The sequence below is a fragment of the Manihot esculenta genome, chromosome 10 (assembly GCF_001659605.2).
Source record: "Manihot esculenta cultivar AM560-2 chromosome 10, M.esculenta_v8, whole genome shotgun sequence".
Classification (NCBI taxonomy): Eukaryota; Viridiplantae; Streptophyta; class Magnoliopsida; order Malpighiales; family Euphorbiaceae; genus Manihot; species Manihot esculenta.
In genome coordinates, this window is record NC_035170.2 from 6,338,584 (window position 1) to 6,365,987 (window position 27,404).

Genomic DNA, 27,404 nt, shown 5'->3' on the forward strand with positions numbered 1-27,404 from the left:
AATTAAATCGAATTAATTTAAAATTTTAATTTAATTCTTTATTTATTTTAGTTCGTTTCGATTTTTAATTTTAAAAATTTTAATTATTTCAATTCAGTTTGATTTTGATCAGAAAAAATCAAAACAACAGAATAAAACTGATTAATAATATTAATATGTTATTTTTAATAATATAGAGGAATTAAATTATATTAAAATTAAAATATTTTAATTAAATTTTAAAATATTAAAATTTTTATATAAAAAATAAAAAATTTATTATAAATTGAAATTGATCAAATTAAATCAAATCGAATCGAATCGAATCAGACCGATTCAATTCGATTTGATTTTTAACTAAAATCAATTCAATTTGATTTTTATAAATATTAAAATTTTAATTTTTAATTTATTTGATTTAATTCAAAATCGAACCGATAAATACTCATTTCTGATGTAAATTTCTTCTCTAACTTTTCATTGTACAGTGTTTTTCTATGCTTTGTAGTGAAATAAAAATAAATTAAAATAAGAAAAAAGAGAAGCCATCTCTCTAGTCTCCACTTTTGTTCCGTCAAAACGAATAAAGAAACAACTTATGTTTTAAGCTCCTTTGAAAGCTTTACTTTAATTTTTTATTAATTAATTATTTTTTTTAATGCCTTAATAATTATCACCATTGGCTAATGTTATTATATTATAAATATTATTTTAATATAAATGGAATCAGAATTCAGAAAATTAAATGAATAAACTTATAAAATATTTTTTAAAATTTTCCTTTAAAAAGGAATTATTATTTTCTATATCATTAATTTTGGAAAATTTTGCCTTAATTTAATTAAAGACAAAATAATTACTATCAAAACTGAAAATTAAAAAAAAAAAATGTAATATAAGCTCAATATTAAAAAATCTCACTTACAGACTAGATTAATTAATTATTAATTAACTTTCGTCACAGACGTTCTATAAAATTTCAAAAAATAAAAACAAAAATTTACCAGTATATTCTATCTGCTTCTAAAGTATTAAAAATTTAATGTCATGAAATAAAAAAAAATTAAAATAATACCGTCATAATTCTTGCCTGTGTAGATATCATTAATAGCTAAATTATTAGTATTAATATTTTCTAAAATTAATTTCTATCAGAAAATTTAAAATTAATAATTATATTATAGTGAAATGTGAATAATCAATTATAATTAATCTTGAATCTTTTAGTATTACATGATTGTATGCATATGATAAATTAAAAAATAAATTTTATATTAAAAATAACTCGATTAGATAATCCTACCATGCAGCCCCTTAGATATTCGTTAAAGAAAATATGTTAAAATTTAATTCGAATTTTTATAGTGGAAAATAGACATTTTTCATTGTTCTATTAATCAAATTAATTAATAAATTTCTTGGATTTTAAGCTTTGAAATTGGAAAGATTGGAGTTTTAATTGATAAAAACTTTTATTATGGGTTAATTTTATAATTATTAACTATAATTCCTTTTCACTTACATATATAATAAGACATAAAATTAAATTCAAGTAAAAAGAAATGAATATAGGAAAATAATACATTAATATTTTAAATATGATTTTTAATTATTTGCACAAGATAAAAAAATAGTTTGTATTTTAAATTCTTTATTGATATTACAATTATTGTCCCTAAGCAAAATTAACAACGCCAAATAGTGATGTATTGTTTTTTTCTATCCATTTATTTTATGAAAAATATTTTTTTATTTTTTGATATTTAAAATATTTAAAATTTTAATAAATAAAAATTATTTTTATAATTAAAAAAAATAAATTATTTTAAAGAAAATGACTTTTCCTTATGTAAAAGAAAAAATCATTTCCATTCTTGAAATTTTTATTAAAGATTTATATATAAATTTGTTAATAAATTTTATTTTTAAAATTAAAATTAAATAATAAAAAATAAATAGCCTCATGTATTTGTAGAAAAAAATTTATATTTAAAAATTATTTTCTGTAAAAACTTTTTTTAATAAAATATTTTATTTTTTATTTTTTAATTTTAATTTAAAAAATAAAATTTATTAATAAATTTATATATAGATGTGTTAATGAAATTTTCAAAATATGAAAAAATAACTTTTTTTTTATTATGAAAATATTTTCTATTAACTAAATTCTTTGAGGATCTGGATACTAAAAAAATATGAAAAATGTATAATATTTTTCTTTAACATGAAGTATAGAGGAGAATAGTATTTTTTCTTAAACCTGAAGTATAGAGGAAAATATGATGAGTTATTTACGAAGGCATGATCTCTTCTTTGCAGCTGCAATAACCTCAGAGCTTGACCGAAAGAGCGATTCCACTTCTTGACGGTTCACAATCTCGAAGAATTCATCAAATTCCAACAGCTTCCTTTTGCATAAGATCATCCTTCTCCTCGGTTTCCTTGGCGCCGGCGGACAACATAAGATATCAGGAATCTTGTGTTCCTCGGATGTCGGAGTTCGACAACATTCGTCGCCATTTTCCTGTTGAATTACATCAACATTGATGTCCTTCGAGTTGCTGCAAGATCCTGGTGTTTGAATTTTGATGGGAGGAACTTCAATGCTCAACAAATCTTGACCTAATTCAAGATCAGTAGACATAGTGAAAAAAAAAAAAAAAAACAAAGGAGAGAAAAGAGTATATCACTGTGTCTGCATATAGAAGAAGAAGAAAGAGAAAAAGAGAGAAAACGTGTGGCGTGTCAAGCTCTCTATCTATTTATAAATGTAAGGAAGAAGAAAAGACATGAAGGCTTGTGTGTCTAAGATAAGAAAGGTAGAAGAGAGAGATGGCGTTGGATTCTTTTATACCCGCTAACTTAAGAATAAATTATGTTAACACCGAGTTGCTCATTAAAAGATAAATTAAATTTTGTGAATATTTATTTTATTTATAAAAATTAACTTTTTAATTTTATTTAGAAGAGAAAATTATCGAAAAAAAAAATTAATAGCAATTTTTGTAGCAGCAATAAAGAATAAAGCCTAGACAGAAGAGTGAATGGGACACCAACCTTGGATCTAAGAGATTTAAGATGATGAGTTGGGTACTTGAGCTTTAAGCTTTTTAGCTCACATGACACTTCCCAAAGTAAAGCCTTGTAGATCTACCAAGCTATGCTTACGCCTTTTAATTAAATCAATGTAATTTAGTTTTATGATTTAATTTTTCGATCAGATTGATTTTTCTTTTTCAATTATAACCTATGATTTTATGAATTATTTATGAAATAACATGTACAATTTCTAAAATTTGTAATAAGTTTAAGTAATAAGACTATATATATCAAAGTTTCATTTGATTTAACTCTACTATTTGTTATGACCGCCGGGTCTTCTATATTCGGTGCCCTTCCAGTGGCAAGGGCAGACCCTAACGAGAAAGGTAAGTCCAAAATTCACCAAGTCCTTCTTAAAGTGAACCAGTCTAGATTGCACGTCTCAGCCCAGTCGGAGAATCAGGCCGAACAGGCCTCACGCATGGACCCTTTTGAAAGAAGCCCAGCTTGGCGATGTGACCAGAGAAAGAAGAGTAGACCCCAATCACTCAGCAGCTCTGCCTGTATGCGCGCCGAAAAAAATTAAATGGTCGCCTAGTATGGAGAGGAACTCTAACACATCCGTACGTATAGACTTGAGTGACAGAGACAGGTAATATTGTAGCAGAGACAGTTAGATGTCACTAGCGGATAAAAAGAAAATAGATAAAATGGGAGTAACGTTTTTTTCTCCATCTAAATTTACACAACCACGGTAAACCTTATTATAAATCTTATTTTCTAGATTTCAGAATATCATTTGTTAATCAAATAGTTTATTTCCCAATTCCCAAAATAATAATATCATTGAAATGTTTGATCAACCAATTCTCACCCATTTCTTAAGGTCAGAATATTAAGCATGAAATGATTATATTACTAAGATGACTTTTTTTTTATGAAGTTTAAAGCGTAAATGATACATTTAATCAATAAAATAAGAAAGTGAAGAAACTGGGATTCCAAGAAACACCATTATTACAACATAGTAATAGAATTTGATGGATAAGCTAAAGCAATTGTCTAATTTTCTTACCTCATAAGACAAACGGGATACGTTTGAGTGATAAAGTGATGAGTTTTAACAACCCTTTTCTTTAACTTTTCCCAGATTTTCTTTCTTTTTTTTTTTCTTCTCCTTTCTTTCCTTTCGGCAATACGTAGTGGAGACGGTTTACGAATATGATGCTATCTGCAAAGACAAGCAAATTAAAGTTATTCCATTATATATACATATACAGCAGCTTTCAATTTTTGCGTTTTTTGGACGGTAGAACGTAGACCCTTCTTTTCTATGCTGCAATAGCAATATCTCTTCTTCAAGAAATTTTAGAATGTTATCTTTGTACGAGGTGAGATGGAAGGTATGTGTTGCTTTAAAGTATAATCATGTTTGTTTTTTAAATTATTGATAATAATATTTAATTTATGTTTAATTGTTATTATTTTATAAATTTAAATATTTAATATTATAAATTTAATTCATGGGCACCATTAATTTATCCCAAATACTATAAGAGAGTTAAATAAATTCTCCTTCTTCTCTAGCTCTTTGAGCCCTTACTGCTCTACAGAATAAAACCACATTAATTTTCATATAATTAATTTTTAATATTCTCTTCTTGCTCATGATATTCAATTTTATATAACAAATTATAAATTAAGTATATATCTCATTTTTACAATTAATTAAAATATATATGTATGTAATAAATTAATAAATTTAAATTTAAATATGTGATACGATAATTGTAATGTTAGTTCTATGCACATTATGTATTTTTAAATATTTAATACATTTTAATAAAAGATAATTATTTATTTTAGTGTTCATTTAATTAAATATTAAATAAAAATAAAGTATATGGAACTATATTACTATATAGAGAAAATTATAATATGATAATAATTTTGAGTTTTCTATTGCGTTTAAATAATGTCTTTAAATATTTTTTGCCAATGTTCTTATCGTTATTGAACAGATAATTAGAACTGTTGATACCGGTACATATTATTTTTCAGGAAAGCAACTTATTTCATATCTCAAAATATGTGAAATATTTAAGACTAATATATAGGTGATTATTTTATTAATAAGTATATTAAATTGATCGGTCTAAGAATTTCATATGGATAATAACATGTGTTTATGGATTACTCAAATGATAGTTATGTAAATAATCTTTTTGACTTAAAATCAATAAGCCATCTTATTTAAAGATTTCTATGTAAATAAATAGAGATGAATTAAGTATAGTAGAAATTGCATAAAGGATGTTTATGTGATTGAGATAGGATTTATAACACTAGGTCAAATAGAAAACGTTCTATTTTTTCAATACTAATAAAATTCTTGCGCAAGGTAAATGAAATTAGCAAATTAAATGACTATTGCAAAAAGCACTAATATATTTAATATAGTAGACCTACTTCATGCATTAATTGTTAAATCGAAATATTAGTAATGAAAATATATTAATTATACTGAAAAACCATGTATTTAAGTCAAATCACTATTAACATTCTGAATATTTTAGCGATCTTGCACATTGTTCTTTGAAATTGATTAATTAATTAATTATATTTATCGTCAATTTATCTAAAATTTATTTAATGAAATTAATATGAAAAAATAAAATGAGAAGTCAAATCAAATAGAATTTCATTACATATAAATTTTTATGACATTAAGATATAATTATAATTTGAAGGATTACGATTTTGATCTAATAAATTAAATAGAGAATTAATTGATTTTATCTTACAATTTATATAATTTGTTTATTAAAATTTTAAATTATAATTATAATTTATTTATTTATTTAATTAATTAAATAAATATTGTTATACTAAACCCTAAAAATTTAATATAAAAGATCGAGTCTGAAGCCCCTTTAAGTGGTGGTTAGAATTTACAGAAAAATTTAAAAGTTAACAGTTAAACTTTTTTTCTTTTCAATTATTTTAAGATTTTTTTATCAGTATTTTGTATAGACATTATTAGAGACCATATATTTGAATAGTTTGTAATTTGTAACAATCCAATCGAGAATTATCTCGCATTTTACTATAAAAAAATAAAAATATGTATTTACTTTCTCTGCACTTTATCTGCAACAATCCAACCGAAATTAATTATCTCGCATTTTATTACAAAGAAATAAAAATATGTGTTTACTTTCTCTGCACTTTATTATTTTATTCGTTTAAACGTGATTCTTATCGGTGAATTTCTTTTTTAATTTTTTTACTACATTTAATCCGATTAAAACTCAACATATCAAATATATTATATGAAAATCCTATTTATCGAGCCATATTTAATCTAAAATACAATTTCTCTATTCATTGTCTATTAATTAAATTCAGCTTTTTTGTTTTCTTTTTAATTAGCACAAATTTATTAATTACTAATTATATATGGTTTTAATTAGAAGTGTTCGGTGCCTGTTCTTGTTTCATTGAATATTAGCTAAGAATCAAAATAGCAAGCAAATCTATTTTAGGAATATGAATTTAAACCAAACTTCAATTTCAATTTCGATATAATTCTAAATTATAATATTAGTGCAGTTCTTATTCTTATTTTGATTTTATTTTTTACTTTAATTTTATTTCAATGCCTATTCAAATCTTCATCTTATACATAAAATTACAATATTTTTATATTTATTTTAAAATAAAAAACAATATTAAATTTCTACTATTAAAAAAATAAAAACAATACTATTAGTATAACAAATATACATAATTCTTAATAAGAATATTATATTATCTTTCTATTCTTTATAAGAATATCTCCCCACTAAATAATGAATCTAACTCTAATTATAGTTCAATGATAAGAATTTGAGTATCATTATATCTGTCTCCATCGGCCCGAGTATGGTTTTGTGGGTTTAGGTGCTCTTGTACAACTCATATGGGGAGTTTGTGGCTGCTAAAGTCTAGCGTTATTCAGGTTTCTTCTCAACAAAAACTGCAAAAGCTATAGACATTGTTGAAATTTTAAGTTGGATAAAAAATGAAGGTTGACAGCGGATTCTGATTGAATTGGATGCCCTTTCAGTTGTTTAAGCAATTAATTCATCAGGTTTTACCGTTAAATCATCATTTGGTTTGATTATTAGTGATTGTAAATCTCTTTTAAGTGAGATCGTTGATGTTAAATGTTGTTTTAGCTATAGGTCTACGAATGTGGTTGCCCATTTATTAGCAATCCATTCCGAGTCAGACTTGGGAGTTTGATATATTAATCCACCTCCTTTTATTGTGACTTCTTTAATGCAATAATAAAACCACAAATGTTTCTTTTCAAAAAAAAATTATATATGCCTCCACTGTTAAAATATAGAGCAATCTTTTAATTATATTTTGTAACAAATAAAAATTATTGTTAAATTTATAAGAGTAAATTATAGTTTAATCTCTGAGTTTTAATATAATTAATGAATCGATTCCTATATTCTTACAATCAAACACTTAAATCCCTATACAATCATTCTTTCCAAATGGAAGGTCCTTCCATCTATAGTTCTGTTAATTAACTTGTCAAAGGGAGAATAAACATTTCAAATACCTAAAATACCTTCATGAATACTTAAATACTTTCCAATATAGGTGAGACTTTTATATTGTTTAAACTACACTTTGATCCCTAAGTTTTAGCGTAATTAACATATTAGTCCCTATATTTTTAAAACTAAATCCTTAAATTCCTCTACATTTAATCCGTCTAAAATTATAATGCTTATATCCATTATAGACATTAGTTCAAAACTAGTGGATTATTAAACTTTCTTCTGAAAGTATAATTTTTCTTCTTAAAATACTCTTTATAAAAATTTATAATCTACTTAAAAGTTATTTAGTACCACTTAAAAATAGCTGAATTGCAAGTATTTTCTGAAAGATTTAAAGTTATAAGTATTGAAGTATATTTTTAATGAATGGAAATCGAAGAACAAAAAATATTAAAAATTAGTTAAATGAGATATTATAGGCAAAAGTTTAAATAATTCCATTAATCAAGTGTTTTTTCAAATAAAAAATAAAGGATCAAAATGTTTAAATTATAATAGATAAGGACAAACTGATTATACAAAGAATTAAGTGTACGATTTTAAAAATATAGAGTTGATCCATTAATTATGCTAAAGTTCAAGGACTTAAGTGTATTTTATCCATTTAAAAAAGGTGATAAAGACTTTTTCATACTTTTAACAGTAAAAATGGATGGAGAAACCTCTAACTTGGACGAATTGATTATAAAAGAATTTAAGTGTTCGATTTTGAAAATACAGAGATCGATCTGTTAATTATATTAAAACTCAAAACAAAGTGTAATTTACTCAGTTTATAATCTTGTTAAAGATATTCACAAGTTGTTGGTGCTATACTAGGGTCAACATTACACTATCTAGTATGGTTATCATTTTCTGATGCATCGTTAACGTTCTATGTTCTCATGTATGAATAATTTTCCATAATTGGCTGTAAGTTCTAGCCCTATTATACGAAAGAGAATTTGATACCTACAAGTAGCATCAAAACTGAAGTTTTTTATTTTGCATTCGCTTCATAATGATTTACCTGTCTTCTCTATTTTAGCCGTACGTCGTGGTCTTACAGAATCTCATTGTTCGTTGTGTCTAACTGAGTTTGAAACATTGGAACATGTGTTTTTTAATTGTTTTTCTGCTCGCCTAATCTGGTTTGCTAGCCCGTGAGAACATAGAACGTTAACGATGCATCGGAAAATGATAACCAGATCAGATAGTGTAATGTTGACCCTAGTATAGCACCAACAACTTGTGATATATGCAAACCTATTGTTTCTAGTTTTTCTGGCTTTTTTTCCTTGTAGGAGGCATTCATAGCACAATCCATGATTGAGAATGAGGGTTCAAGACTTCTCACTTTAGCTATTCTTACTCTTTGGCATATATAAAAAGAGCACAACAACCGATGTGTTTTTTATAAGGTTAAGCTGAATTCTATGCTTGTTGTGTTCTGTATCCCATTTGATTTTTGGTATTGTTAAGTGGAGTTTTTGCTGCTTATTCTCTTGCAATTTATTGAATTTCTCATAGGTTTGTTGGAGTCTCTCTTTTTCTAAATACCTATAAGTTAAACTGTGAAGTTGATAGAGCCAAATTTAAACCCATTTTTCATATTAATATTTATGTTAATTTACACATTTTCTGCCTAATTTTATGATTTTGATCTTATTTTGCAGAAAATAGAGTAAAATGGTAATTTGGCAAAAATAGCCTTAAATCTGCCCAAAAGAGAGCAAAACTGCACAAGCATGGTTTGCCCAACTTGTTTGCCCAAACCAAAGTGAGGCTGAAATAAAGAGGAAAAGTGATAACTGACTGACCAGGCTGTTTGCCCAAGTCTGTTTGGGCAAACGGCGGAGCAAGGCAGAAACAAGCACGCCACCAGTAGGGAGACAGCCTGTCAAACTCGCGCCGTTTGCCCGAACAACACTGGGCAAACAAGAACAGACACGCAGACAGCATGACGACAGACAGCCTACCCAGCCTGTTTGCCCAAACAACACCGGGCAAACAGCACCAACAACAACAAGACAGCAAAAAACTGCCAAACTTGGAGACCAAGTCAACAAGAGTCCTTATGCACTCCAATCACGTGGGACAGCTCAGCAACACATAATTACACCTCAACACTCTCTCCTACATATTTAGGAAGCCAAAAATCAAAAAGACACAATTGCCCTGCAAGAATCCAAGTCCAAATAGGAAAAGGAGTCCCATCTCAACTAGGAAACCTAGGGCAGCCTCTTCAGCTATAAAAGGGCATGTAAACCAGCAGATCAATCATCTTGGGATCATCATACATCCTCGGCAGAAGCTGCACCAGCAGCCGCACCATACCAGCAGGCCGATTGGCCCTTTTTCTCCTTCTTTCTGTTTTCTTTCTTTTCTTTTATGTTTGTTTCAGCCATGAGTGGCTGAAACCCTAATTTCTAGTTGGAGATTAAGTGATACTTTAGCTGATTATGGATTGGGAGATCTGAACATGTTATGTTAATCTTCTATTTATCAATATTTATGCAATTTGATGCTGAATTCTATTATTGCTTTGTTATTTAGATTAATAGGGCCCATTGATTCTTAATTGCAAAGTGATAATTTGTTAGTTTGGATAGTTTGAAGTCACAAGTAACCCTTGGTGTAAAAACCTAGGAAATTGCATAATCTAGCAATATCACCATATGTTTGGGTAGCTAGAATTAGGTCTCTCTATTTCTTAATGCAATTAACAGTTGTTAGATGCCCAAGGCCCAAGGACGTTCCTTGGCAACTTGTTGATTAGTGGTTAATTGGAGGACGTTCCCTAATTAACCTATGCTTAAGGAGGGATATGGAGGTGAGAAGCGTCTTCCACCTCCATAACAAATTTATTGAGTCAAATAAAAAGATATAAGCATCAATAATCAATCCAAACAACTAAAGTGGATCCAACTCTTTAACTAGACTTTTCTCATAATTGATTTCTCTTTACTTTATTATTTGATTTATATTATTACTTTTAATTCTAGTTTAGCTCAACAATCTCAAAACCCCCCTTTTTAATTTTATTGTTTATTTACTTGGTCTTGACAAGGAAAATAAGTAAGTATCAATTTCCTGTGGATTCAACCCTATTGCCACTATCTGCAAATTATTTTGTTGGTTCATAATAGGTTTATTTTTTACGGTTTCGACAACCGCGAGTCAGAAATGTCATGGAATGATCAATTTTTTTTTGGCAGCTATCGCTGTCACCATTACTAACCATTCGGGGCATATGAAACATGGTCTTGCCAGACATATCCGGTGCTCGTCTTCTCTAGCTGGAGAAGTGTGAGCTTTACTAGATGGTGTAAATTAGTTACCTCTCTAGGGTTACACTTTCTTATTTGTGAAATACAAAATTGGTACTGCATATTAACCTTCTGACATAAATTTTACTTTTAATTAAAACAAAATTTTAAGTAATTTTTTTCAGTATATTTTCAGCTATAAAGTTTATTGGTACATATGATATGGTTTGGACTTTGAAGTACTTGATTATATTATACAGAATATTCCTTCTCTAACTTTTCAGATTCCTGTACAGTGTTTTTCTATGCTTTATAGTGACATAAAAAAAAAGAAAAAAGAAAAAAAAAATAGCCATCTCTATAATCTCTCTATATATATTCCGTCAAAAATTGACAAATAAAGAAACAACTTAAGTTTTAAGCTCCTTGGAAAGCTTTACTTTTCTTTTTATTTAGTTAATTTGAAATGAGTTGATAATATTCTTTGCGTCAAGTTCAAATTTTAAATAAAGAATGTTTTTAAAACTGAAAATAAAATATTTTATTTTTATAATAAATTTTTCTCTATAAATTTAAATTACTACATAATTTATAATTTTTTTATTTTATAAAATATAAATGAAAAATAATACATTTTTTTCCTTTAATCAATGGTTGCTTTTTTAAAACTTGAGAGAATAATATTTTATCTCATTATTAAGTCTATTGTCATGAATTTAGATTAATCAAATCATGGAATGGTTTAGGCGAAAAAAAATAATACTTTATCATTAATTTCAATAATATTTTTTTAAAAAAAATTCTTAAATTAATTAAAGATAAATAATCAGTTAATCACTATCAAAATTGAAAATTCACAAAAATAAAAAGTTATATAAGCTCAAGGTTGAAAAACTCACTTACTAACTAGATTAATTGTTAATTAACTTTGGTCACAGAAGTAACATAATTTTAAAAAATAAAAATACCAGTATATTTTACCAGCTACTAAAGTATTAAAAATTTAATGTCATGAAATCAAAAAAATAAAATTAAAATTAATACCATCATAATTCTTGCCTGTGTAGATATTATTAATAATTAAATTTATTATTATTAAGTTTTTTTTAACAATTAATTTGTATCAGAAAATTTAAAATTAATAATTATTATTATAATGAAATGTGAATAATCAATTATAATTAATCTTGAATCTTTTATTATTACATGATTCTTATAGAAACATATGATAACACGTAAAGGTGAAGGTATATATTTCCCGTAAATTCGTAGCTAAATAATAATAATAATAATAATAAATAGAAATAAAAAAAGGCATTCATTTATTCCTTTTGCTTTGAACCTACGCTTGCAGAAAATTATTTTTTTAAAAAAATTAAGCCTTCATATTATAATTTTTTATGTTTTATTTTTTATGTTAGATATTCCTTAAAGAAAATATTTAAAAATTTAATTTCGTGAATTTTTTTCATATTGGAAAATATAAAATTTTCATTGTTCTATTCATATAATTAATTAATAAATTTCTTGGATTTTAAGGGTTTTGAAATTTGAATAATTGGAGTTTTAATTGATAAAAGCTTTTATTATGGGCTAATTTTATAATCATCATCTATAATTCACTTATATAATAAGACATAAAAGTTAAAAAAAAGGCATTTTTAGGACAAATTAATATTTTAAATATAATTTTTAATTATTAGTTTGTATTAAATTCTTTAATATTTTTTTTTAACTTAGCAAAATTAACAACACCAAATAACAAATGATGTTTTTTCTTTTTTTTTTTTTCCGTCAAAATTATAATATAAGAATTGTATTTTTCTTTTACCTGAAGCATACAGTAAAACCTGACATATCATTCAGAAGGGCACAATCTCTTCTTTGCAACTGCAACAACCTCAGAGCTTGACCGAAATAAAGATTCCACTTCTTGGCAGTTTAAGAATTCAAATTCCGACAACTTCCTTTTGCATAAGACAGTCCTTCTCTTCGGTTTTCGAGGCGCCGGCGGACATTGTAAGATAGCAGGAATCTTGTGTTCCTCAGATGTTGGAGTTCGACAACATTCCTCTGCATTTTCTTGTTGAGTTATTGGATCAACAACTTCTTTCGAGCTGCTGCAAGTTCCTAGTGTTTGAATCTCGATGAGAGGAACTTTAATCCCCGGCAAATCTTGACCTAACTCAAGATCAGTAGACATGGTGGAAAAAACGAGAGAAGGAGAGAAAAGAGTATATCACTTATAGAAGAAGATAAAATGTGTAGTATTTCAGGCTTTGTAGTTATTTATAAATGTAAGAGAAAAAGATAACATGAAGGCTTGTGTGCGAAGGTAAGAAAGATAGAAGAAAGAGGCTTGGGTGCTTGAGCTTTAAGCTTTTTAGCTCACATGATACTTCCCAAAGCAAAGCTTGTAGATTTACCAAGCTATATGCTTAAGCCAGGAGAATATCATTGAACAGATGGATCAACCAATTCTCACCCATTTGTTTTCGGTTTCAAAATATTAATTTCTATTTAATGATTTTATCGTAATTCTATTTTTTTAAATAAAAATATAAAATTCATTAACGATCAACTAAAAAATACAATTAGAAAATACATAAAAAATATCAAACAGATCCGAAATATCATGACTATGACTAGTTCGAATAAGTATATAAATTAAATCGTAGCCGACCTACAAATAAAATTAATAGAAATAAAAATCATTTTCGAAATAAAAGACTTAGAATAACCAAATAATATATTCTAAATAATAATAAATCATGATAATTAAAATTTCATTTTGGGTTATTCCATTTGGTTGAAAATTAAGTGGGTATAAAAATTAAGTGGGAAGTATATACGTTAATAAGGAGAAGCTAATTAGGGTTATTTATTTTCTTTCTAAAAAAATTAATTTTATGTCATTAAAAATTTAATTACTTTTTATTAAATTATTATAATTTTCATAACAACAATTATTTAAGCAAATATTGTTGCACAATAATAAAATTAATGATATTACCATAATATAAATGAATAACATATATAAAAATTATAATTTATAATTTGAAATAAAAAAATATTTTACGAAATGAATATTTTTGAATTTTTAATTTTTATAAAACTGAATATTTATATTTCTAAAATTAAAAATAAAAATGATAATTATTTTTCATTAGTAAAAATAGTTCTTCGATATGTGACAGGACCACGTGTCAGTGCTCCCTCGTCAGCGATACACAGGATAACTCCTTTGTTTGGTCTTTGCACGATCTGATTTCGGGTATCATTGCGGACCTCCACTTTTTCTATATTAGCTTGTAGTGTAGGCTAAACTAAAGGCCTTCAACTAATCTGCCGCCAAGATAGTGCTCCACGCGCTCCTCTCTCGGCTCTGTACACACTCGCAGAAGCTCTGATTTTTTTTAATTTTATTTTCTACTGTCCGTTTAGTTTAATTTAACAGTTACAAAGATAGTTTTTTTTTTTTTTTTTTTTAAAGCTTGAAATGCTTAAAGTTTATGACCTTATTAATTGGTATTTTTTCGAATGATTCTGGCTAAAATGGACTTTGCCACTAAATAAATTCAACTAATCATACAATGTATTTCAACAACAAGTTTCTCGGTTCTCATCAATGAAAACTACTGATCTTTTTTATTTACTCGGAGATTTTAACAAAAGATCCTCTATTCCCTTATTTATTCCTCTTTATTTCTCAAGCACTTTTTTATCTTTTGACAGTTGCGCATGAGGATGGTTTCTTCGGGGCATTAAGGTTTCTCAGCCGCCATCTTTGATTGATGTCTTATTTGCTAATGATACTCTATTATTTGTTTGGGCTACTCAGCAGGAAGCAAGTCATATGCTACATGACCTCTAGTCTTATGCTTTGGCTTCTAGACAATCCATTAATTTTGCTAAGTCTCATATCTTATTCATTAAGCATATACCACTTCAGCACAAATGATATATCCACTCCATGTTCTAGATGGATAAATTGACCACTACTGAGACATATTTGGGTTTGCTTATTCTTTTGAGTCGTTCTAGGCAACAAGCTTTGACAGTAGTGGAACATAGAATGCTTGCTAAGACGCAATCTTGGAAACAAAAGTTCTTATCTCTTGCTGGGCGTACTACCATTATACAGTCAATGCTATCTGCCTTCCCGACATACTCCATATCTATTTTGTTATATCCTAAATGTTTCTCTACCAAGTTGAATAGTTTGTTTTCATGCTTTTGGTGGGGCGATGCAGAAAATTCTCGTGATATTATTAGTTGGATTAGTTGGCGATATTCCTGTACTTTAAAATCCAGGGGAGACTTAGGTTTCAAGGACTTTGAACTTGTTAATCTAGCTTGTCTAGGTAAACAATGTTGGCGTCTTCTCCACAACTCGTCTAGCTTATGGGTTCGAGTCCTCAAAGGCTTTTATTTTCCAAATAGCTCTTTTTGGGAGGCAAGTTCAAAACACCAACAGTCTTGGCTTTAGTCTAGTTTTTTAGTAGGAAGAGATGTTTTGAAGCAAGGGGTCCACATGAACATTGGTGATAGTACTTGCACTCATATTTGGTTTGATCCTTGGATACCTCAGAGTCCAAACCTTTTGGCTCCTCAACAGCTTCAACACTCACTTGGTAGACTTAAAGTTGTCGATTTGATTGATCAATCTACTCTTAATTGGAATCATAAGTTGGTATTTGGATTCTTTTCTCCACACCAGGCTTTATCCATTCTTTTTGTACATGTGACTCCTACCGGTACGCCAAATGTTTTAGTTTGGCATTATGCGAGGGACGGACAATATAGCCTGCGTTCTGGGATGCATCCATTCTTTTTGTACATGTGATTCCTACTGGTATGCTAGATGTTTTAGTTTGGCATTGCATTTTGGTTATAAATTTTTGATGTCTCAAGCCTCCAGTGCTACTTCTACTCCCTCGTGTTCAGTTTTTCCTTCTCCTGCTCTTTGGAAAGGGGTTTGGTTTCTCCAGGTTATGCCTCGATTGAAGATATTTATTTGAAAATATTTATATAATGCTTTACCCACTATGGTCAATTTGTAACGTCGTGGTAGCCTTTATGGATCTATATGCCCGGAATGTCTTTCTACTCTAGAAACTTTGGAGCATATGCTTTTTCTTTGCCCTATAGCTCAGCGCATTTAGTTTATCTGTCCTTGTGCATATAAACCTATTTCTACTAGTTTCCCTCATTTCATTATCTGGTGGACTTTTTTAACCTATTTCTACTAGTTTCCCTCATTTCATTATCTGGTGGACTTTTTTAGTTGATAATGCAAGTAGAGATACTGACAGCCATTGTGATTAATTATGATTACTCTTACTTTATGACATATATGGAAAGTGCGTAATAAATTAGTTTTTGAGAATATTTTTCCAGACTATGTCTCTATGGCACGTTCTATTTCACTTGATTTTTCTCATCTGCGGCAGTTTGGTGTTTTTGCTGATCCTTCTCATCCCAGACAAAAATTCATTACCCAGTTTTAGTTGGGTTCCTCCTCCTTCAAGTCTTTTCAAACTTAATTGTGATATTGCAAATGGAAGGATTCGTTTTCTCCTACTGTTGTGGCTGTTGTTATTACTAATTGTGATGATTTTATTATTCATGAACTTGCCAAACAAGTGTGGTCTTACTCAGCTGCAGCTCGTGAAGCTAAAGCTCTATTAGAAGGTCTGAAACCAGCACTCTTCCTCGGTTTATGCTCCATTGAGTGTGAAATGGATTTAGGCATTTTAGCTCATGCTGTTCAACAACCTACATAACCTCTGCCATAAGATATTTCTGCGTTAGTTGCATCAATTCTTACGCTTAGTTCACGTTTCTAATATTTCCCCTTTCTATCTATTTCTCATCAGGCGAATACGTGAGCCGATATGGTGACTAAATTAACTTTAAAACATGTACTACTGCCGCAAAGAATGTTTTGGTCTCTACCTATACTTTTTTAACTTTTGTAGTTTTGTTGCTTGTTTAGTAGTCTTGTATTGCAATATTTTTAGTTGATAATTGTTATTAAAACTAATAAAAGCTGATTTATATTAATTTATTTACTATTTAAATAAATTATGACTTTTATTATATTAAATTATTTATTTATTATTAAAATAAATAAATAAAAATCAAATTATATATATAAAGAAAAGATAAAAAAAATTTTCAACATAAAATTAACGACGGTCGTTGGTGATACCTATAATTTTTCTAATTGTAGCAATTCAGAAGCTCTATAATAAAAAAATTGATTATAATCCATTATAAATTTTAATTAATATCGTTTGATTAAGACAATATGATACATTAAGATAATATAAAAGATATCAGAGATTAAAAGTCGATAAATCTTATTGCAATTTTTGAAAAATTAAAAAGTAAGTCTCAAATAATTAAGAAAAAGTTATTTATAATATAAAAAGTTTTAATATGTAAAATTATAAAATTATCCAAAAAAATAATTAAAATATAAAATTCACCTCTAATTTTGTGCAAGACTGCGACCCTGGTTACACTTTTAAAAGTTATGCGTCTCGAAATTTTTTTTCCAAAAAATTATCATGGATCTCTATCGAATGTCGACAGTAAAAATTAGACTCGATTTAGATCTGCCGTAAAATTGAAAACTATTTATTCTGTGTCACTCTATCCGTAAAACAAAATAACAACATATTAATGAATTTACCAATTAATTATAGAGTAATCATTGGATATAAAATCTCCAACAGCTACTCGGAATATGAATATGAATCTCTAATATAAATACTTTTTTATTTATTTTCGTTATGGATAAAAACGTTAATTTTAATCAAATAAATAATGAGTTTTTTCATTGTGTCTAAAATTATAAAAATATAGTTCAAAGCTTAAACAAAATTTAATAAACAAAATCCAAATATGAATACCCTTAAACAAAATATAGTTCAAAAATATAGAAAATTAATATATAAATTCATGAAAAGGTTAGAATTATTTTGGTGAATACCCTTATAAAAAAAATTAGAACGCTTGTCAGTTTATTTTGTAACTAACAGAGTTATCATATGCTACTAATTAATTATTGCCACGTGTACAATATGATCTACTTAAAAAAGAAAAAAAGTTAAAAAATAAAAAAAGGGTTGAAACTCGTTGACCAATGTAACCCTTACTCGGACCAACAAGATTTGATCGATTTTTACTGGTCGTATGACTGAGTTTGACCAAAGCTAGGCCTTTACATATATAGATATATAAAACTGCATGACTGTAAAAGCAGCAATAACTAACTAATTTTGCCAAATCATAGACCACCAAGAGAACAGTAGTGTCCATTTTAGGCACAGTTTTGCTTTCGTATTAGCAATACGAGGCACATATGTAAAAGGACATACTGAATTTAAAAACAAAAAGACTTGATAGTTGACAATGTTGTACTAATCTCCAACTTGCGTAGATTGCAAGTTTTGAAGGGCAGCAGTTTAGCATACAATGGATTGAAATCCCATGGGCACGGCTAGACCGACCTAACACCTAAAACTAAATTTACCATTTTTTTATTTTAAAATAGTGACCGAAAATTAACACATTTATTATATTTATTTAAATATATTTTACTATTAAATTAAATCTGTAAGTGTCTAAATCCATCACTTATAATATGGTAGGGATAGAAATGATATATTATCTCTCATATAATTTTTTCTTTTTTTTTTTATTTTTTTTATTTTAAAATTATTGTCTATTTTTTTAAAACTATAATAACATATGAATTTTTACATTATTTTTAAAAAATCTCTCAAAAATCATCTTTTAATATTTAATAAAATTTAATATATTTAAAATAAATATAAATAAAAAATTAATAAAAAAAATTATATTTTTTAATGTGTGAAAAAGTAAATAATTAATACAGCCTCAAAACCCTCTTCTAACTTATATATGGAAGTGCTATGATTAGATCAGAGAACGTATTTTGTATACTCTGCCTGCAATAGATTATCATTGAAACTTATGGTAGCTGACTATGGGAAATATTAATAAGAGTGATAGCAAGATGTTAATTTAGGAAGTATTTGATTACAGTGAAGAAGATATCACTTTTTTATGAACAAGTGGATGAAAGATTACAGATATGAAAATTAATTAAGTGTCGAAGAATAAAGGTAATAATGGTGAATTTATCGTTATGACATCATACAACTTTAAAAGAAAGTTTAAATGAAAAGGACAGAGTAAAATGAAGGAAATAGAGTGATGAGTAAATCAAAACAAGTTACTCTTGCGTTTAGAAAATTACTAGAGGTGCCTACTTAAGATCTTTGTGAAAAGCAACATGTTTACTTAAATGACAAGGAGTCTAAAGTTAAAAAATATAAGTTTAGTGGATTAATTTATAAAAAAATTAAATTGAAGCATCAAATTTTCGAGAATAAATAATATAAATATTTAAGATATGTGAATGCATTCTTTAATAGGAGGGAAAGAAAAAATTTTATAAAATATAAGAGTGTTTTAGTTTATTAATTTTAAAATAGAGATAAATTAATAATTTTTAAAAAATTTAGAGATCTAATGATAATTTTTTTTTATTTATTTAAAATTTTAAAAAAATCATATAAATAATTTTAAACTCTAACTAAATCCGCCACTATGAGTCTGAGACTTAAGAAATAATATTCACCACTTAAAAAATATTTTTAACTATTTAAAAATATATAACATTAAATCAATAATTAACTCACAGTAATAGAAAAACCATTTTATTAAAGGAAAACTAAACTTAAAAAACTAATTTATTACAAAAAAATTTAATAAAAAATTATTCAATAAATTTTATTAAACCTCAAAAACGTCCCTCTAAATTACCTAATATTTATATATTATTTTCTATTGTCTTTAATTATTTTATCCCATGGAATAAGAGTCCATAACAAGCCTTGAACTAAGGATTCTTAATTAATTTATTTGATTAGTATAAATATCCCAAAACCTTCCTCCAAAGAAGAGAGAACCAAACTACAAAAGACAAAAGACGTTTCAAATGAAGCCTTGCATTTAGAACAATATGGTTTAGCCTTAGTTGCAAGTGAAATTCTTACAAGCTCTCTAAAGGAACAAATGCAATTTAGGAGGAACCTTTAAATTCCATATTTGCTTCCAAAAATCTCCTGCCAGAGACAGGGAAGATGATGGCACAGAACCTCTCCTCAAATCTTCCTGCACATATTTAAGTCTATTATAGAGAAGTCGAACTGAGGGAATTCCAGACTTTGAAAAGTGCCCCACTCTATTACAACCTCTGATAGTAGAGCTTAATAGTATTCTTAAAATAGCGGTAAGCTTACTTTGCTAACAAAGCTAAATTAAACAAATTCAAATCCTTCAATCCCATGCCCCTACAAACTTACTGCATTATCTCCGCCTGAATTTAGTAATCAATAGGTGAAGATCATTTATAACGCCATAAGGGAGCTTGAAAACAGATGTAATATATGATGGTATAGCTCGGATTACCACCTTAATATAGCTCGGATTACCACCTTAATCAGAACTTCCTTATCCGCATGTGATAATTATTTAGTTTTCCAACCATTAAGCTTGTTAACCACTCTATCTTTAACAAGCTGCAAAGCTTGGCATTTTGATCGACCCCAAGAAATAGGCAGCCTAAGGTATTTTGAAAAAGAACCAGCATTCTAGACAAGAAAAATGTCTCCAATTTGCTTCTAAACCAGTAGTGGAGTGTTAGAACTGAAAGTTAAATCAGATTTATCATGATTTATCCGCTGGCTAGAGGCAAGGCTAAAGTAGTCAACAACTATATGATTTTGCTAACTTGCTTGATTGTGGCTTTCCCAAACAATAATGTATCGTCTGCAAATAGCAAGTGCGTCAATGGAGGACAATATCTATCAATTTTAAACCCCAAGATTTGGTTAATCAATTTTATACCCTAAGATTTGGTTAATTGAGTGATCTTGAAATAGAGATGAACTATTGAATTTTCTAAACATCTACAGACCTGATAGTAACTCTCCCACTAATCAAAAGGCAGGTTTGAGAAGACTGACAATTTAAGGAAAACGTCTTTTCAATATTTATTTCATAAAATGCTTTAATATTAATGTGAATTTTTCAAATAAATAAGAGTTATTTTTTATATAACCATTATTCATTGCATTTTTTATTAAAAAAAAGGACATACATGTATACGCATCTAAACAGATAGAAAGCCAATGCTAAGAAAATTGAATTAAAACTCTTTTCAATTAGAACTCTAATGAATTGAGTGAATTAATTACTACCAAAAGAGTTAATCCATTAGTAAAGATTTTCATTCAATGAATTGAAATCTTATTTGACAAAATTAATCAGACATTATGATCCATTTTAATTCAATCTAAACAAATTTAAGTGAACATGGATATGCATCTAATATCATATAAGATTTTATATGTGAAGGAAAAAAGAAAAGGAAAAAAAAAGACAAAAAAAACACTGATATTAAGACTGGGGAGAGTTCATACGTTACTTGGCAAATGTAGAATTTCCACTCTTCTATGCAAACAAACACACTGAAACTTTACTGAGACCAAAATTTCACGAACGCAGCTATAAATGATTTAAAAATGGCCAATACTGGGTTAGTTTCCGATTCTGCAGGATTTTTAGATGCCCCTTCCCATGATTTACTGCTCATAATCCAAAAAAAGACTAATAAGTTAACCTAAAATATCCAAGAAAAAGCTTCAGCCAATGAGTTAAAGATTGAAGATTAAAGAAACAAGTTTGGAGTTGCAGTTACTGCACATACTTTATATTAATTCTGTCTAGTGCTGGATTGTTCCCTTTCTGAGAGTTGCTGCTAGGTAGAACATCAGCTTTATTTCCAATAACTTCTTTTTGGGTTATCAGCTCACCGCTACCATTGCGGGAATAGGGATCATTTAGAGTTGCCGTGTGGGTGCCCTTTGATGCATTTAGAACCTGCAAAAGTACACACTAGTAATTTAATATTAGTTCCGAGACCAAAATTACCATCCCCACATATTTTTAAATGGAAATATAGATTAGGCCTTTTATTTGGTGAGTCCAGTTTACAGTCTCGTGCAAGTAAATAATCCATCACAATTTCAACATCGTATATTAAATCATGTGTAGTCAGATTTTTAATGAACATAAGGCATTTCCTGCACCTTGTAGTATCACTTCAAAAGCTTCAATGCACAGAGGAGAAGATATAATAGAAGATCAGTTAGAGATAGAAAGAACATGAAGTCGTCTTATGGCCAATTGCAGTAAGTCACAACAGCCAATAAATGTGAACCCAAATGTCCAAAGAAACATTCACAAAGTACATGCAAGTTTCTATTGAATGTTGAGAACTGCACATGCAGACATCACAATAATTGGTTGTTGGCATCTAACAACTCAACAACAAACATGAACAAAAGAAACATTCACTATTTTGAAACCCACAGCAATTCTCAAGAGAAAAAAGAGGCAATTGAGAAACATTATCCCCCACAACATCTATGTTGACAGTACATATTCCTGTTCTGCATTTCTATATAGGCCCCTGTTGCATCACATATTGCGCTACAATTATTAAATACATTAACAGTGCCACATGAGTTTCTTGTATTTTACAAAATATATATTAACTAAAAAAATTAAAGATTGTTTTCTTCGAGCAAACACAACTAACATTCATTTGGAACTCACACCATTGACTACCATGTTGATCCAACTCAGCTGAGCTCCACATTTGTTCTAAATAACTAGGTTCACCATTCACCCATTTTGTAGCTTCATTTTCCTTATATATTTTTTCAGACTAATAAACAATTAGAGTACATACTTTAAGCTTTTTATGCATGAATGCGAAATTGTGTTGCAGATACTGACTTGAGAAAAAAAGATGAGCTAAATATTTATATTTAGCAAAGCATTCATCCGGTAGAAGCCCCCAAACACACTAACTCCAAGAAAATTATATGTAAAAAAAATAAAATAAAATAAAATAAAAACTTAGTTTCAGTAATTGTCTTATCGTTATGAGAAGATTTAACTTCAACATCTATGTCAACCTGAGTATCATGAACAGTGCTGCTTTTGGTAGCAAATGAATTTGAACTTCCCAATGGCAGATCTGCAGTTTTCACAGCTTTCTCATCCACTGAACTGGAGTTTCCTTCAAATGGTGGACCCACTGGGTTTTCTACTTTATCATCCACCAAATAAGAATTGCTTGACAATTTTGTTAAATCTATTTCAGAATCAACACATCCTGGTCCAGGGTGCACCTTTTTAACATCTTCCACTACAGTTCCATTCAAATCCCTCAATTCACCATTTCCTTCCAAGTTATAAGTTGGCTGAGTGACAGGTTGTAATTGAAATGTTTCCACAATTACATCTACTGTATGAGTCACTTTAGTCCCTGATGCAGCCACCTCTTCCATGCCTTTCTTTGTTTCCAGTGCTTCACTTACTTGAGACTTTACAACTTTTGTTTCATCACATTCTTTGTTTCTTAAACTTACATGACTTCCATTAATGATTTGCTCCTTGTCAAAACCTGGCTGTTCAGTTTCAGCACTAAGCACATCAGGAATCAAGTCATGTTCTTCTGTTGTATTCTGATGCTGATCAGATACAAAAGGACTTCCAATTGATGAAATGGACTGAGAAGCTTCAGGTTCTATCGAAATTGTACCCAATGGGTATTTCACTGACAAATGATCAGCACTCTGTTCCTCTGGCAAATACTTAGCAGGACCCAGCACTCTATTTTCTTGGATTATTTCTCTAACAATCTCTCTTACTGTGTAGAAAGACCCACCAACTTCCTTGTGGGTAAGATTTAGAGAGGGGAAATTCCCATTGTTTAAGCTCTGGTGCCTACAAAATGGTAGCTGAATGAATTATACATCCAGGTTGCATAGTCCTACTCCGATAACTTGGCAAAGAGCAGTAGAGAAAATTTATAGATAACAGGATTAACCTAAACAATGACAATATCCTCATTGTATCATTGTAAAGGTATCAGCTGTCATTTGTGTTGCACAAATGATCAAAGCTAGCAAAAAAGCTTATTGTATGAACCTAATACCTACTAAATACAAGCTGTCATAGACTTTTAAAATTCTCTTGTAAATTATTTCAACATTGTCTAATAATGGAGAACCCCCTTTAAAATGCCTCCTTCCTTCAAACAAGCACCAAGCTTATCTTCTAAGTGATTAGAATCTACTTTCAAATTGATTTGCCCATGGGTAGTATGTTTTCACATGCACACATCAGAGAAACTTCATGTATTCCAAGTCTGCACAAGAAATTTGCATGGTTTTCTTTTCTTTTTTTTTTTTCATATAATAGGAGGGATGAGATCAATTGGTGATGCAATGAAATTTCGTGATTATCTCTGGACCATATAGAACTAATTTAACATGAAGAATTTCACCAGAGGGGATCATTATGCAAATTACTTCTTTATAAAGGATTCAACCATTTCCTTTCTCTCCTCCTTTGATCGCCGAATACGAGACTTTCTCCCTCCAGACTCATTGCTCTTTGCCAGCACATATGTTTGGCAGCCTACCCAGCCACCCTTTATAGTATACATGATGCTAAGATGTCCACCACTTTTCAGCATGCACAACTACATATTAAAGGATGAAATCAGAATATTAATACCACAGACTCTCCATTGGACATGTCAAGCATTTAAATTGTATAATTGTTCTCAGTTCCAACATACACTATTAATGGGGAAAAAATTATTTTAAAAAAATTGTGTACCTAACATAAGAAATACTATGAAATTCCAAGGGGGGAAAACAAAAGAAAAATATTCCTTGCTACCAAAGATCGTTAGGAAAGAAAAGACATAAATAAGCTAAAAGCCAGAGAAAGCTGGAATTCATCTCCAACATAAATTTCAGTGAGTAATGTGTCTGGTGAACACAACCAGGACAGAGCGGCAAAGGAAGCAAAAAGAAATTACATAGAAATATAATAACGGAGACTTGAAAATATTTTTTCTTGTCCCAAACACATCTCAACAGAGGTAAATAACTGAAGCAACCCAAATTGTGCATAAAATTTCTAATATTCCAGTGCCCTAATGATGAAAGTTCAACTTCTCTTAAATTCCACTTTCTTCCTCTTAGCATTTTCTCTGAAATCTAAGAGCACACATCCAACTCTCCAATGTCCAACCCAAGAACACCTTTTCAATAAGATATATTCATAATCCCCAAAAACGCTGAAATGTGTGCAAAATTAAATCAAAAATTCAGTGGCACAGAATCCAATACGAGAAAAACATTCGAAGAACACTAAACGAAAAAACTCCTGTCAACCCAAAAGCGCAAAACACATAAACAAACAGAAAGAATGAGGGGAAAAAAAAAAAAAAGCAATCAGATGGTTAGGTTGCAGAAGCGTTGAATTTCAGCAAAAGCTGTTGCATTTACACTGAGAATGGCAAGAAGTAAAGAAATGGATATCAGAATTGAAGCAGAGAACCAAGAATATGCATTTGCAGGGTAAGATGTTACCTGATAGATTAGGAAAGAGCAAGTGGAAGAGATATGGTTTTAATGGGTTTCTCAGTCGATTTAAAACCCTAAACAGTAAAGCGCAAAACCATGAAAGTTTGAAATTGGCACCAGGCGACAAGGCCAAGCTAATAATGACGTAATAAAAATAAAACAAATAAATGCCTGAATATTAAGAATTTTAATAATTTTAATCAGTGAAAATCGAAATATAGCTTAAATATATTTTAAAAAAACATACTATTTTTCTTTTTATTATAAAACAAAACATATTTTTTAAGAATAATATTTTTCTTTTTATTATTAGAACATTAGCGTCTATTAAAAAAAAAAAAGGAATAATATCTTTGACTTGAGAAGATTTTATTTGAAAATATTTTTTGCCAATTAAGATAGTCATGTACGATTTATGTATATATTTTTATTTTTATTTCATTAAATTAACTCAAATTAGTATAATATCCTATAGAATAAATATTTCTAAAAAATAAAATTTATTATATTATCATTCAACCTAAAGAAATTTTAAACCATTTAACACATAAATTTAAATAGTAATCATTTTCAAAACATAAGATTTTAAAATTATTATTAGTATTTAATATGATTATATGCGTTTACTATAAATTATATTAATAATTAATGATTTTATAATTTAAATATTTTTTTCAAATAAAAATATTTTATATTTGTTCGATCAAAGTTTTTAAAATTAAATACTACTCTGTTTGATAATTTTTTTTTATATTTTCTTTGTTATATCCTAAAATTAGTGTCACTTTTTATTTTTATACCATAGTAATAAATAAATTATTTATTTTAACTCTATTTTATTTTATTTTATTTTTAAGTAATTTTTTAAATCATCTCTTAAACTCTATTTATTTACAGAAAATAATTTATATTTAAAAATATTTTTTGTGAAAAAAATTTTTTAATGAAAAGTATTTTTTCATTACTTAATTTTTATTAATAAATTTATATATAGAAGTCTTAATAAAAAATTTATAGTATGGAAATGATTTTCTGTTTAAAAAAAATTATTTTTTAAATATTTTATTTTTTTTAAAAAAAAAGTTTTTTATTAATTAAATTTTTTTAATATTTCAAAAGCTAAAAATATAAAAAAAATATCTTTTTATAAAATATTTTCCATAAAACAAATAGAGTCGTGATATTTTATAAAATTTAATATCTTTAAAATGAGTATAATTGAAAAATTAAAAAATATTATTTTTTTTAATACGTGTCAAACAGGGAAGGGAAGTGGATAAAAATTATGAGATGAAAGGAGTAAATTTTTTTTATTATTTCCTTCATCATAATTTTTCTCGTTTGGTAGTTACACTAGGCTTTTAAATTCAGTGCATTTGATAATTCTCCATTTTGAAAAAAAAAATTCTAAGATATATTATATATTAATATAAACTGACCTTCTTATGTCGCTGTGTTATTTTATATTAGTCCATTAAATATATGAACTAAAGTTTTAATTTATTAAATTCTTAAATTTATAAAAATTATAACAGCTAAATATAAAATAATTGTATCATTTATGATTTATAAAAAGAAATCATTAATAGTTTAATTTATTGCTAATTATACTTAAAATTTTGCTAATTAAATTTTAAATTTTTATAAAATAAAGAAATTATATTCTCCTAATTTTATCAATTCATAAAAAAATTTAGAGTAAAATCAATAATATATATAATTAATTTTATTTTTAATAAATTATTAATAATATAATTAATATATATTTAATTATTATAATTTATATAAATTTAAATATTAAATAAATTAGAATTTTAATTCAAATGTTTAATAGGTTAATCTCAATTAATATAAAAAGTGTTAATATATATTTAAATAAACATATTTTAGGCATGAAAATATTTAATATTTCTTTTCTAAAAGCATTTAAAAATATGATGCTTTTTTATTTCGTTTAA

At 27.8% G+C, this 27,404-nt stretch overlaps 2 protein-coding genes across 5 annotated transcripts; both read right to left on the reverse strand.

The window, feature by feature from the left end:
- Nucleotides 1-12,749: 12,749 nt before the first annotated feature.
- LOC110625024 (cyclin-dependent protein kinase inhibitor SMR3) lies at nt 12,750-13,094 on the reverse strand. The gene has a single exon (XM_021770513.1). The coding sequence runs from the start codon at nt 13,092-13,094 to the stop codon at nt 12,750-12,752; it is 345 nt and encodes a 114-aa protein (XP_021626205.1).
- A 6,730-nt stretch (nt 13,095-19,824) lies between these two features.
- Nucleotides 19,825-25,574, reverse strand: LOC110623961. 4 transcript variants are annotated; one of them, XR_002489364.2, is made up of 6 exons: nt 25,453-25,574; nt 24,379-24,551; nt 22,978-23,791; nt 21,702-21,874; nt 21,415-21,579; nt 19,825-20,104 (listed from the first exon to the last, which is right to left on the reverse strand). XR_002489364.2 is itself a non-coding variant. In XM_021769002.2 (5 exons), exons 2-5 carry the CDS (start codon nt 24,543-24,545, stop codon nt 21,471-21,473), a joined length of 1,263 nt encoding a protein of 420 aa, XP_021624694.1. In that variant the 5' UTR covers nt 24,546-24,551; nt 25,453-25,574; the 3' UTR covers nt 19,825-21,470. The 4 variants fall into 4 exon arrangements, 2 of the variants coding, with proteins under 2 accessions (XP_021624694.1, XP_043817259.1); XR_002489365.2 differs by having other exon boundaries at nt 19,825-20,761; XM_021769002.2 differs by having other exon boundaries at nt 19,825-21,579.
- Between the last annotated feature and the right edge of the window lie 1,830 nt (nt 25,575-27,404).